The 12,898-nt window shown below is 41.0% G+C and overlaps 1 protein-coding gene across 1 annotated transcript in view; it reads right to left on the bottom strand.

The window, feature by feature from the left end:
- The window catches only part of LOC311180935 (uncharacterized protein C1orf21), a gene marked incomplete at both ends in the record, with an annotated part of 142,934 nt that extends 132,907 nt beyond the window's left edge, over positions 1-10,027 (bottom strand). The window contains one exon of the mRNA XM_084249032.1: positions 9,934-10,027. Within this exon, the coding sequence (XP_084105158.1) occupies positions 9,934-10,027 (94 nt within the window). The remainder of the gene's footprint in view (positions 1-9,933) is intronic.
- Between the last annotated feature and the right edge of the window lie 2,871 nt (positions 10,028-12,898).

Below are 12,898 nucleotides of genomic sequence, written 5' to 3'. Positions count from 1 at the left end.
AGAATGTGAGTTGTGTACATTTATATGTTTACAAAGGTAGTGACAAGAGTTTCTTGCTTTGCTCCCAAGAGGAACAGCTGACAACTGGCTGTGGAAGCACAACAAGAGAGCCCTGTGGTTTGGGTGAAACTGAAGACCTCCTTGCACCTCAGAGATCAACAAAGACTGCACCAGAGGGGATACAGAAGAGATTCACAATTCACTGGACAGGAGGGAGATGGAAAGAAGTACTTGGAGACTATGACTGGGACAGGGACATACTTTCAATCCATGTGAAGCCCATATGGAGGAGCTAGGGTGCTCCACACAGGCCAGGGGCCCAGCAAACAAGTCAATGGAGGAGGCATTCCAGACGGCACTCCCTTCCCGATCTCTTGGGAATGACACTGACCTCATGAAATGTACCGATGATGTAGACACAGCTGAGTACTAGCTCTGGGACCCCAGAGAGAAGGGTATGGGTGGTTATCACAACCATGAACCAGGCCCATTCCTCCCAGCACATTCATGACAGTGATTGCACTCCTTCATGCTCCTCAACACAGCAAGTCAAATACAGACCTCAGTACAGAAGCCAGTAGAGGACAAAAAAAAAATCAAATCAAATAAAGATACAGCTTCTCCTACTCGCAAAGTAAAAGTAGTTCAATTCTCTAAGTTGCTGATCCAAATATTAAACACACACACACACACACACAGCTTTGAAGAAAATTAAAGTAGCAAAATGGGAAGACAAAAAAATATATAACACATGGCAACTTGAGACCTCAAGGGAAATAACATGACAAGAAGAGAATGACTCCCCAGAATCCAACTCCAAAGATGGGACGATCAAATCCAGGAGATAAAGAGTTCAAAATTGCTATATTGGGCCTCCCTGGTAGCGCAAGGGGATAAGCAACACATTATGAAGCAATCTGCAGTCTCTGCAGCACGAGTTCGATCCCCAGCCTGCCAGGAGCCTGCCAGGGAGCAAACCACATGGTGCAGCAGACCTCTACTGTCTTGCCCGCTGCTCCCCTCAGCAGTGTATTTCAGTCAGTCTGCCTGTTCTGTTCCCCACTCTGTCTCTGGTGAATCCTCTCACCCCCCTACATCTCTGGCCTACACCCCAGCTCTTGTATGCATAAATAAAATAAATCTTAAAAAAAATAGTTTATTCAGAGAAATAACAGCAGAAACTCCCCAAATCTAGGGAAAGAAGTGAATATATAAGTTCATGAAGTTTACAGGACACCAAGTTAATTAAATGCAAATAGACCTAAACTAAAACACCTAGAAGTGAAACTCAAGATTTTGAGACAAAGACAGAATATTGAAGGTGGAAAAGGCAAAAGAGAAAAGAGCAAGCAACTTATAAAGGTACTCATTACCCTTATGTTGTTATGTGTTATATTTTTTGTGCTCATGGATTGCAATATACAGATACAATGCAATCCTTATCAAAATCCCAGTAGCATTCTTCACAGAAATAAATTTAAAAAACCATGAATTTGCAACTTCAAAAATCTCTAAAGAGTAAAAACACTTTTGAGAAAAAAGAACAAAAGTGGAGGTATCACCCTTCCTGACTTCAAACTATACTACAAAGGGCAAGTATTAAAACAGCTTGGTGTTAGAATATAAACAGACAAACAGATCAATGGAAACAGAATTGAGAGCCCAGAAATAAAACTACAACATATGGACAACTAGTTTACAACAAAGGGGCTAAGAGTTTACAATGGAGCACAGAAAGTCTCTTCAGTAAATACTGTTGGGAAAACTGGAGAGCCACATACAAAAGAATGAAACCAGCCTGCCACCTAATACGATAAACAATAATTACTTTAAAATGGATTAAAGATACTTGAAACCATAAAATAAGTAGAGGAAATACATAGGTGATCTGCTCCTTGACATCAGTCTTAGCAATATATGTGCACACTCAACTACAATGGCAAGGGAAACAAAAGCAAAAGTAAACAAATGAGACTACATGAAACTAAAAAGACCCTGTACAGAAAAAGAAACTTGCAACAAAAAGACATCTTACTGAATGGAAGAAGATATTTGTACATCATACATCTGACGAGTGGTTAGTATATAAAATAAAGAGCTCATAAGACTCAGCAATAAAAAAAACAAAAACAATTATAAAATGGGAAAGGATCTGAACAGATACCTCTACAAAGAAGACAGACAGATGGTCAATAGGCACATAAGAAGATGTTCATTATTTATTATTAGGGAATGCAAATCAAAACAACAATGAGATCTCACCTCACCCCTGCAAGAATGGCTGAATTTTAAAAGTGTTAGAGAGGATGTGCAGAGAATGGATTCCTGTTGATACGTTGTTGGTGAGAGTGTAAATTGGGGCAGTCATTATGGATTCCTTAAAAAATTATAAACAGGACCTCCCCTGGTGGCGCAGCAGTTGAGCGCTGGGCTGCGAAGCTGGGCTGCGAAGCTGCCCGTAGCTTCTGCAGTACCGGTTCCATCCCCAGTCGCTGGAGAGGATCCCACATGGCGCGACAGACCTCTCCTGTGGCCTGCTGCTCCCCTCAGCAGTGTACGTACTCTGGCTCTGGTGAATTCTCTCACCCTCCTGCGCTTCTGACTGTACCCAGTGCTTGTATAAATAAATAAATAAATCTTTTTTAAAAAAAATTTAAAACAGAAATTCCATATGATCCAGATAAATCCCATGTCTGGGTATTTACCAAAAATAAATAAATAAATAAATAAATAAATAAATAAATAAATAAATAAATACAAAAACACAGATCCAAAGAGAAATATTTAACCCCCTACCATGTTGATTGCAGCATTATTTATAACAGCCAAGAGCTGGAAACAACCTAAGTGCCACTGACAGCTGAATGGACAAAGAAGATGTGGTGTACATACACAGCTTAACTCAACTCAGCTACAGAAAAAGATGAAATCCTGCCATTTGCAACAGCATGGCTGGATCTAGAGGGTGTTATGCTTAGTGAAATAATGCGGACAGAGAAAAACACAATATGATTTTACTCATATGTGGTATATAGAGAAAACTGATAAACTAAACACAATAAAACTTTTAGACAATAAAACCAATGAGTGGTTACCAGAGGTGAGGGGGAAGGACAGTGGGTTAATCTGGATAAAGGGGAAAAGCGTAAGGTGAAGGACAGAACTGTATTGTCAGCAACGAATTTTTAGTATAATATATGTTGATTTTTATGATACACATCAAACTTGTATAATATTATGCAATAATAATATCAATACAAATTACTAGTAGTCCATTAAATAAGTAAAAAGAATCTGGTGAAATTAATATATTAATGTATTTTATTTAACGCAGTAGAGTTAAAATATGATCATTTCTACATGTAATCAATAAGAAAATTATTAATGAGATGCTTTCTATTCTTCTTTCCATACCAAATCCTCAAAATCCCATGTGCATTTCACCTGCTCATGGGGTCAGTGGCTACTTCATTGGATGGCACAGAATTAGATACCATTCTCTCTGCTACTGTCTCACAAACACAGATATCTTTCATTTATTTTCACTTTATACAATCAGAAATTATCACAGAAATAGTTATTCATTTGCTTCTAGCTGCTTTGAATTTCCCATGAATCTGATGTATTTTTATCATTTAATCTTCTCCATACCCTGCATAGAGGTACTGGTGGTATAGTGGTGAGCAGAGCTGCCGCCCATAATCCTGCGTCCCTATAGTAAATGGGTGACAGATTGGCACAATACCATTTCCCTCTTCTCCTTCTCTCTCTCCTTCTCCCTTCCCTCTCCCTCCTTCTCTCGCTCTCTTTTCTCTGTCACGTGTTCTCAATTTCAGTAGTCAAGGATCAGAACAGAACTGAAGCTGCACAGCAATACAGAGCCCAAGGGAAAGAAGGCAGCCAAATTCTTGCTTTGCTGCCGCTTTTTTATCCCAGTCCTATACCACTCTTCTAGAATTTACTGTAAGAAGCTAAACACCTCCACTTATGGAAATATTTGTAAACATGAGGCTCTCTGGGCCCTTAAAAGCCAAACTCAGCCTCAGTGGAGGCCACCTAGTTCTAGAGGGGAGTGGGCAGAGTGAAGGCCCAAACGGATGCCAGAACACCCTCTCTGACTCCAGCTCCTGATGCCCGAGGGATCCTGTGTCCCACACAGACCCTGCCTTCAGGAGCTATCCAACTCCTAAGAGAGATAACACATAAAAACAAATAATAGGAGATTTTATTTATATATATATATATATATATATATGCTAATAAACCAACTATATAAGCATGTGAAAAAGTTTCTGAGATGGTCTTGATTTTTACTTTATTATAATTAGTCTTTTTCCTGGTCCCTTATTTAGGTTTTCTAAATTCCTGCTATGAGTGAGACCATCTGGTATTTTTCTTTTTCTTTCTATCTTATTTCACTGAGCATGATCCCTTCCAGCTCCATCCAGGTTATTGCAAATTACATGAGTTTATCTTTTTTTGATTGCTGAGTAATATTCCATGGTGTATATGTACCACATCTTCTTGATCCAGTCATCTATTTTTGGGCATTTGGGTTGTTTCCAAAGCTTAGTTATTGTAAACAGTGCTGCTATAAACATAGGGGTGCAGGTGCCCTTTTGAATTAACGTTTCTGTGTCCTTTGGCTAAACATCTAGGAACAAGTAACTATAAACCAGAGACACACTACAGGGGGGCAAGGAGGGAGTAGGATCAAAACAAGGAGGGGTGGGAATTGTATGGGGACTATAACCAAGATGAAAATGCTTACATTGTGCAAAAATTAAAAATGATGTAAAACATATATAAAATAAAATAAATGAAAAAGAAAAAAAAGTTTCTGAGATGCATAAAAGAGACACTTTCTGAGGGTATTAGGAAAGTTTCATGCAAGTTTGGATGAAGATTGGGAAATAAGCAGAATTTCAAGAGATGAAGGCAGGAGAGAGGGACTGTGCCACACAGAGGCTATTATGTATCAGAGGGCAGGCCAGACACACAGTATTGACAAAGCCCCAGAAGGAGCTGTCTAATGTGGCTAAAGAATAGGGACCACATATGAGGCATCGCCATAGGTCTTGAATATTAACAATGGACTTGGGATTTCACTGGCTCACAACTAGGTGCATCAGAAAATTCTGGAGCAGGAAAATTAACACAGGCAAAGAAATGTTTTGGAAAAACTGACATCATTTGACAATAGTGCAAAAACTGGAGAGTTAAAAACAAACAAAAATGAGCAAAGAAGCAAAAAATAACCAAAGGGACTAAAGGAGATGGATACAGAATGTACTACACTCTTCTAGGTCATGGGCTAGAACAACAAAGGTGATGCCAGGAGAGAGTAAGAGTCACAGGGTCTGGAAATTGGAAGAAATAAAGGCTTCAAAGTTTCCAATTCCAGATTAAAGCTTACATTACTGAAAAAATGAAGGTGACCTTCAGGCAAACAAGAAAGCCGATTTAACTAAAGCATTCCTCCCCATGGGGATGGGCTGCAGAAGAAATAACGATTTCAGGTTTGACAAGATAATTTCCCTAACAAGACCTGAATCTGTTGCATGCACCTACTTTAATACTCTAAGTGAATGGCTATTGAATGAAATCCAATAGGCACTTGGCTCTCCTTAGACTTGCTTAACTAGTTCATAATAACTTAAACCTGTTGGTCACTTAATTTTTGCCAGCTGGTCTCGGCAAACTGCTCCACTGTCCTCTGAATGACACAGCCAACCTGCTGACCACTATTTGCATCTGTCCTGACCTCCAAGGGAGAGAAATTCCAATGTGGAAAAGGAGCTCACTGGTCTGAATTCTACTTCTGAAAGGGCTACATACAACACGGGAGGCAAGACTTTAGATCCGAAGCATTTTATGCTTCAATATATAAAGTGAAAGCAAGTTTATACCTAAGTATTGATAACATGGCTCCTCATTAATGATCTCTAGGAGGTCAAGATGCCCATCTGTCATTTCATCTTCCATGGGTAACAGAAATTCCATTATTCACATTTAGAGAGGTTGGTCTCCTAAATAACCAAACCTCACAGAAATACCAACTGCTTCATAAAAACAGAAATTGCCATTTGCGAAAATACATTGCTTATCAGTGCTCCCCAGCGTGTCTTTAGAAGCTATGAAATTAAATTAACACCTTTAGGGAAGGGATTGAAGTATACATGTGTGTTCACATGCACACACTCAAGAGATGCATATAACAGAACTGTCCTAAATATGCTACCCTTCACAGACTTTGTCAGCTCTTCCACAACATGTGGTAAAACCATTTTGCTTTTAAAAAGTGAACGAGGCCACTTTATTCTGTGAAAAATAGAGGAATAACTTAGAAAGCAGAATCCAAATGTCCAGGTTGGAATATGATACAGTCGTGCAGTTCTTACTGCCTCTCTCAAAAGGTATGGTAAGGGCCTCCCTGGTGGCGCAAGGGGTTAAGACGCAACCTGTGAAGCTATCTGATCCCCGGCCAGGGAGCAACCCACATGGAGCAGCAGACCTCTCCTGGCTTGCTTGTGCTCCCCTTGGCAGTGTATTTCCATCGATCTGCATGTTCTGTTCCCCACTCTGTCTCTGGTGAATCCTCTCACCCTCCGCACCTCTGGCCTGTACCCCAGTTCTGGTATGCATAAATGAATAATCTTTTAAAAAAATGGTATGGTAAGCGGTCTCTGAGGATGGCTCCCTACAATTTCTACCTTTCCTATTTCCTTCCACATACTCATGACATGGCATGGATTTGTGCTCATCTGACTCAGGGCTGGTCTCATGATCAGCTCTGATGAACAGAAATGTGGCAGGACTTCTGGGGCTTGGCGACTTCCAGTTCCTCTCTTAGGAGCCAGCCACCATGTGAAAAGTCTGACCACTGCCCAATTGGAAAGAGAGGACTCATGGACAGAGGCTTGATGACAGCTTGGTCAGCTGAGCCAGCTGAGCTCCCAGTTGAATGTCGCCACATAATTGAGGCCAGGGAAAGACGACAGATGACCCCAATCACCCCATAGAATTGTGAGAAATAAGAAATTGAAGCCACTCGTGTGGGGTCCTTTGTTATGTGGTAATAAATCATTGAAATAATGGGTGACAAAAGATAACAAATGGTTAAGAGCAAAGCATATCTACTATCCATTGTGTGATTGTCTGGGGATTTTTGTTCATTTCTCTTGCTTACAAACTAATTTAAGCGGAGAAACACTGATGGGACTGTCTCTTGTCACTTTCAAACTCCACACTTCAGGAACATCTAGGACACTGGCACTGACATTCAACACTGGGTTCTGACAGTTCTAAACCCAAAGTTGTGTAGGGGTAGAAAACCCATCTTTCTAACTCTTCAGGGTCCTGAAGAGCTCTCCTTGCTGTATCTTTGCTTTCTGTAATGACTATGCCACAAACCTGCACATGTGTATGTTAGAGGATTAGGAGAAAGAATGTGGAGTAAGACTTCTGAAGACGCTTAACAGAGGCCTTAACTACTCTATGGCATGAAGCCACAGAAACATGGGGCAATGCCACATACTAGCTAGTGAGAGCCACTGAGATCTTGGGGTTGTCTGATACCCAACAATAATGGATAGATACAAGGTTCCTTTGTTAAGATATTAACATCTGCAAAATACTCACGGTACTCTGAAACAACAGAAAGTCTCCTCAGCTCTGGAGGTGGCAACTGAACTAGAACATGATGGATCAGCGGTCTCATTGACAAGCAGAAAATAAATACTATATGGTGATTATCACTGAATTTTTGCTTTTATAGTCTAAGATGATCTTTAAAAGACTAGAATTTGATATTCAAAGTTCTCCCTGACTTAGTTTAACCCTGACTTAGTTTCCTAGTCAATTCTCTCCCACTTATACTTTGTATTCTATTCAGATCGTATTATTTCTCATTCTTGTGCATGCTCACACCCCTCTGGCCTTTCCTCACCCACTTCCTTCCTACTTCATCCAATGTGATTAGAGTGTCTACTCCTGTAAGGCCTGTAAGTCACCCCATAAGAAATCTGCTCTAAACTCACCTTCCAAGGTGGTCTCTCACTCCCAGACTCTTATCATGACCTATGTCTTTTCCTCTTTTGGCAACTGGCTTATTCTGCCTCATCTCCCTTTCTCATCCTCTTAGTCTTAGAAAGCAAGACTTGTATTCTATTTACCTCTGTATCCTCCATAGCATCTAGCAAAAGGTCTTGCACAGAGACTGTACAGTAGTCCGTGCTGTTTTGCATTTAAGACTGAATGACCAATGGGCTGCAGCAGGGCACCAGGACTGTGCACAGAGAAAGAAGCGTGCACTTGGGAGTCTGAGAGATCAGAGTCATCACTGAGTTGCAGGGCGACTTTGGATCCATTAGTCTTTCTGTCTTCAGCTTCCAATCATGTAAAACTGGGATGGCACATATTTCAGAGAATTGTGACTACTCAACATGAAAGTGAAAACAACTGCCTTTCTGTGTTTGACATAGGTGGTGGCTCAATTATCAGAGCTTTTACACAAACAATGACAGAGTATCACATAGGAGTTAAACAAATCCCTGACATTATTTTCTCTTAAAAGAGTTAGGTGGTGACAATAGCAACTCTAGCTCTGTTTAGTTTTTTTTCCAGAAACTGAGATTTCAAAGACTTCAATTCTAGTTTTATTAAGATGCTCATGTTACTCCACAGTTCTAAACTTTACAGGTAGTCACCACTGAAAGCCAAATTTTCTAGGCAACAAATGCAGCTTCTTAAAACAAAGCAAAATCGCTTCCCTGTACTAGCCCATTTTTAACAGAGTATTAGTGCTCACAGCATCCCCATTTCTCTAGCAGGAGACCGAAACCACCACAACAGTGCATCAAAAGCTAGAAATTCTACATGCAGAATGAGAGGACAGTGACAGATGCAACCGCAGTTGTTTACATGAAAACAGGTTCAAAGAGATGAAGAGGCACTTTTATTCATAATGTCAAGTAGTGGGTGTCATAGTTAAAAGTAATTCAGCAACATCTCCTTCATTTGCCTGTACTAACTGATACTTTCTATGAACACAGTCACATTGCATTAGCTCAATGGTAGATCTTACAAGACAAAATCAAGATGAAGCAAACTCAAATGCCTGCCACTAAGCATCACAGGCAGTCTTAGCAGTTCACGGGCAGCCAATTCCCAACACAAAGGGTGACAGCTGCCCACCCTCCATTGACCACTACTTCAAGGAATGAAGACTGGTGCTGCCAGACTTCCTGAAGAGATTGGGGTTGGGTTTGGGGTGAAATATCCTGATTATTAAAGGTTGTCATGCCTTTTATTTTAAAACTCTCTGAGGGGCTGAATATATATATATATATATATATATATATATATATATATATATATATGTATACACACACACACACACACACACACCAGGTATGGCCGCAGAATGATAGTTGCAACATTTCCATCAGGACTGCAAAGTCATTTTGAACGATGACTATTAAACGTTATACTTGTGTTTTTGAAGTTGATTATTTATAACTGACATGAAATTCACTCTAAGAAACACCAAACTCTCACATTTATAAAGCTACACTCACTCTGGTTTTGGACTTTGGTGTTTTTCTGTCTTACAGTTTTCAATTCCCAGGGTACCCCATGGCCACTGTCTTTTTATGTCTTTAAAGATTAATTTATTCAATTTGCTGATTATACCAAAAAAATTAAAAATAAATACTAGCCCCAGAATAAAAGCTCTATGATCTTCCTCCAAGTCTTCAATATATAAATTATGATGGAAACTGTTTAGTGTAAAAGATCTGTATTGGTTTCTATCATATATCACTATTCCTTTACCAGCAGCCCCCAAATACCTAACACAATGCCATTACAAGTACTCTCTCCTATAACAGATGCTAAGGTCAACAGGTCAATAGTAAGTTCAAGGCCACTCACCGCCAAACACATCTCCGTTCTGGTAGTTTTTCCCTTTCTGGGCTTCCTCTTCATTTTGAACAGTGGCAACATGCTTGGCGGAGGCACAGCCCATAGTCTCATTCGGTCAGCTTCAGCCGGGCTGAACTGCAAATCATCTCTACAGACACAGGGACATTTTTCTTTTCTTTAAAGACTTTAAAATCCACCTTCCTACTGAGTCGTTCAAGTTCCGTGCACCTACGAGGACAGAAAGCTGGATCAGAATGTGTGAAACAAAATGCATGTCTGACTCTCTGCTGAGTGACCAGAGGCCAGTAGAATTCCCACATGATCCCTCTGCCCTGGGCTGCCCTGGGCACTGAAAAACAAGATGCCAACCAGGTCATGCTCACCTGCTTCCCATTCAGAGGGCAGGATCAGAAGGCATGTCCCCTGCACAACATGTGGCTGAATTTTTTGAAGAATACAAAAAATGGGGCTTCCCTGGGTGGTACCAGAGGTTAAGTCTTAGCACTATCAAGCTATTGCCAGCCATTGGAGCACAAGTTCGATCCCCGGCCAGGTTGCTGACCCACATGGTGCAGTAGACCTCTCCTGTCTCACCCACTGCTCCCCTCAGCAGTGTATTTCTGTAGATCTGCCTGCTCTGCTCCCGACTCTGTCTCTGGTGAATCCTCTCACCCTTGTTCTTGTGTGCACTAATAAATAAAAAATAAATCTTTTTTTTTTAAAGATTTATTTATTTATTTTTAGGCAACACTGGGTACAGTCAGAAGTGCGGGAGGGTGAGAGAATTCACCAGAGCCAGAGCAGGGAACCGAACAGTCACACTGACGAAATACACTGCTGAGGGGAGCAGCGGGCGTGGCAGGGGAGGTCTGTCGCGCCATGTGGGACCCTCGCCGGCAGCCGGGGATAGAACCGGCGCTGCAGAAGTTGCGGTCAGCTTTGCAGCCCAGTGCTCAACTGCTGTGCCACCAGGGGAGGCCCTAAAAATAAATCTTAAAAAAAGAATATAAAATGCACGTGTATTTATTCAAGTAAATATTTGAGCACCTGGACTTACCACATATATACTTAAAGTGCATGTATGCTTGTTAATGTTCTAGAATCTCACAAGCCTTCAGAGTAAGGCAAGCACATTCAGGAGATCCATCCAGCTCAAGAGGCTGGGGAAAATTCTCCATCTTCCCCAACCTGCCCTGCAGGTCAGCAATTCCGAGCTTCTCAAAATTTGCCAGGAAGGGCCTCCCTGTTGGTGCAAGGGGTTAAGATGCAACCCATGAAGCTATCCACAGCCACCGCAGCATGAGGTTCAATCCCTGGCCAGGGAACTACCCACATGGCTCAGCAGACCTCTCCTGACTCGCCCGCTGCTCCCCTCAGCAGTGTGTTTAAGTCTATCTGCGTGTTCTGTTCCCCACTGTCTCTGGTGAGTCCTCTCACCCCCCACACCCCTGGCCTGTACCCCAGTTCTCATGCCCATAAATAAAAAAATCTTTTAAAAGAATTTGCCAGGTAGAAGTGGTCTTCCTTTTCAGGGTCACTGTGGGCTAGTTTACATATTTCTGGTGGTTCTATAAATAGTTAAAAATTTTACTTCACCCGAAGTGACATTATTTTGAAGGGTAAAGGAAAGAGATGGGGCAAGGTCTCAGACTTACTTTTGTTTATTTTCCACTTAGCTGGCTAAATGTTTTAAGAGTTGAACAGATGTAGGGACTTAAAGAAAACAGCAAGACAGTGGTCTGCCCAGAGGAAGAGTTTTTGCCCATTTATGACCTCTAAGAAAGGCTGAAAGAGTGTGTATGGATGCACACAAAACTGATAATTCCATTCCACCCAAGGTCACTGCCCAAATTCTCAGGATTGGCTACACTCAGATGGCTCAGTTTTATTTATTTTATTCTTTCATTACCCTTATTTAGTAATTCAGTCTTGTAGATGACTTATTATAGTCTTAATGGATGTTTCCTTTCAAACACCTATCCAGCTATTGCATTATAATACAGGGATAGAGGTCTTTACTCCTCACACCGCACAAAGAAAAAGCAGCACCGAGTTGCTCCTCTTTATCTTCGTTGGCACCCACAATCCACTATCCTCCTCTTCCTTTTATGAACAAATAATGTTTCTCAGGCTCAAGAAAAGTGCTAGCAGGATGCATCTCAGGCTTTCTCTTCCAACAAGATCGCTGTCCCTCAGCACTGCTTCCAAGAGCACTGACATCTATAGACACAGAAATCTAATCATTTAAACCATAGAGTCTCAACAAAGGGAAGTTTTCAAATTAGCCCAACACTGAAAGATAACCCTTAGTCAATCCCATAAGTGGACTTGGATGCAAACGTAATGATGTTAAATTAAGCCAAGCAAATACAAATTTCAATATTGACTCTATGGCTATGCTAGTCAAATTTTGTATAGTTCTTCAGACTGTTTTCTATCCCTGATTAAATAAAATCATTAGTAGGCAGTATAGTGTTGGTAAGTGAGGTTTTACAAACAAGGAAGAATTTTTCATAAGTAATTAATCCTCCTACTTCCTCTATCAGGTTAACAAATTATCACTTTTTTAAAGCTCTATGGAATACACACTGGTCTAGAGAATCAGGCACCTGAAGGGGGAGAGATGCTGGCATGTTTAAAAAGTCCACACAGTACACAGTGCAGTGAGTGCTGTGATATGTGCTTCACAGGAATTGGTGACAACGCAGAATCCAAAAAAGCAGGTAAGTTGTCACTAGGGAGAGGGAGAAATTAAAAGAGAATATGCAATTTTTTGATGGGTCTTAAAAGTTTAGTAGAAATCTGCCAGTCTGAAAGAGCAGGTGCATCATCCAGATGTAAGAAAACAAACTGAGCGAAGACACCAGGAAATGGAAGAGCATGGAGTGTGTGCATGCGTGCACACGCCTACGCATTTGTTCACAGGGCTCAAGGTTGGCAGGAGGAGGGAAAGGGACTCTACTTGCTCCGTAAA

The sequence above is a fragment of the Talpa europaea genome, assembly GCF_964194135.1.
Source record: "Talpa europaea genome assembly, chromosome: 12".
Classification (NCBI taxonomy): domain Eukaryota; kingdom Metazoa; phylum Chordata; class Mammalia; order Eulipotyphla; family Talpidae; genus Talpa; species Talpa europaea.
This window is presented reverse-complemented; position numbering and strand designations above follow the sequence as displayed.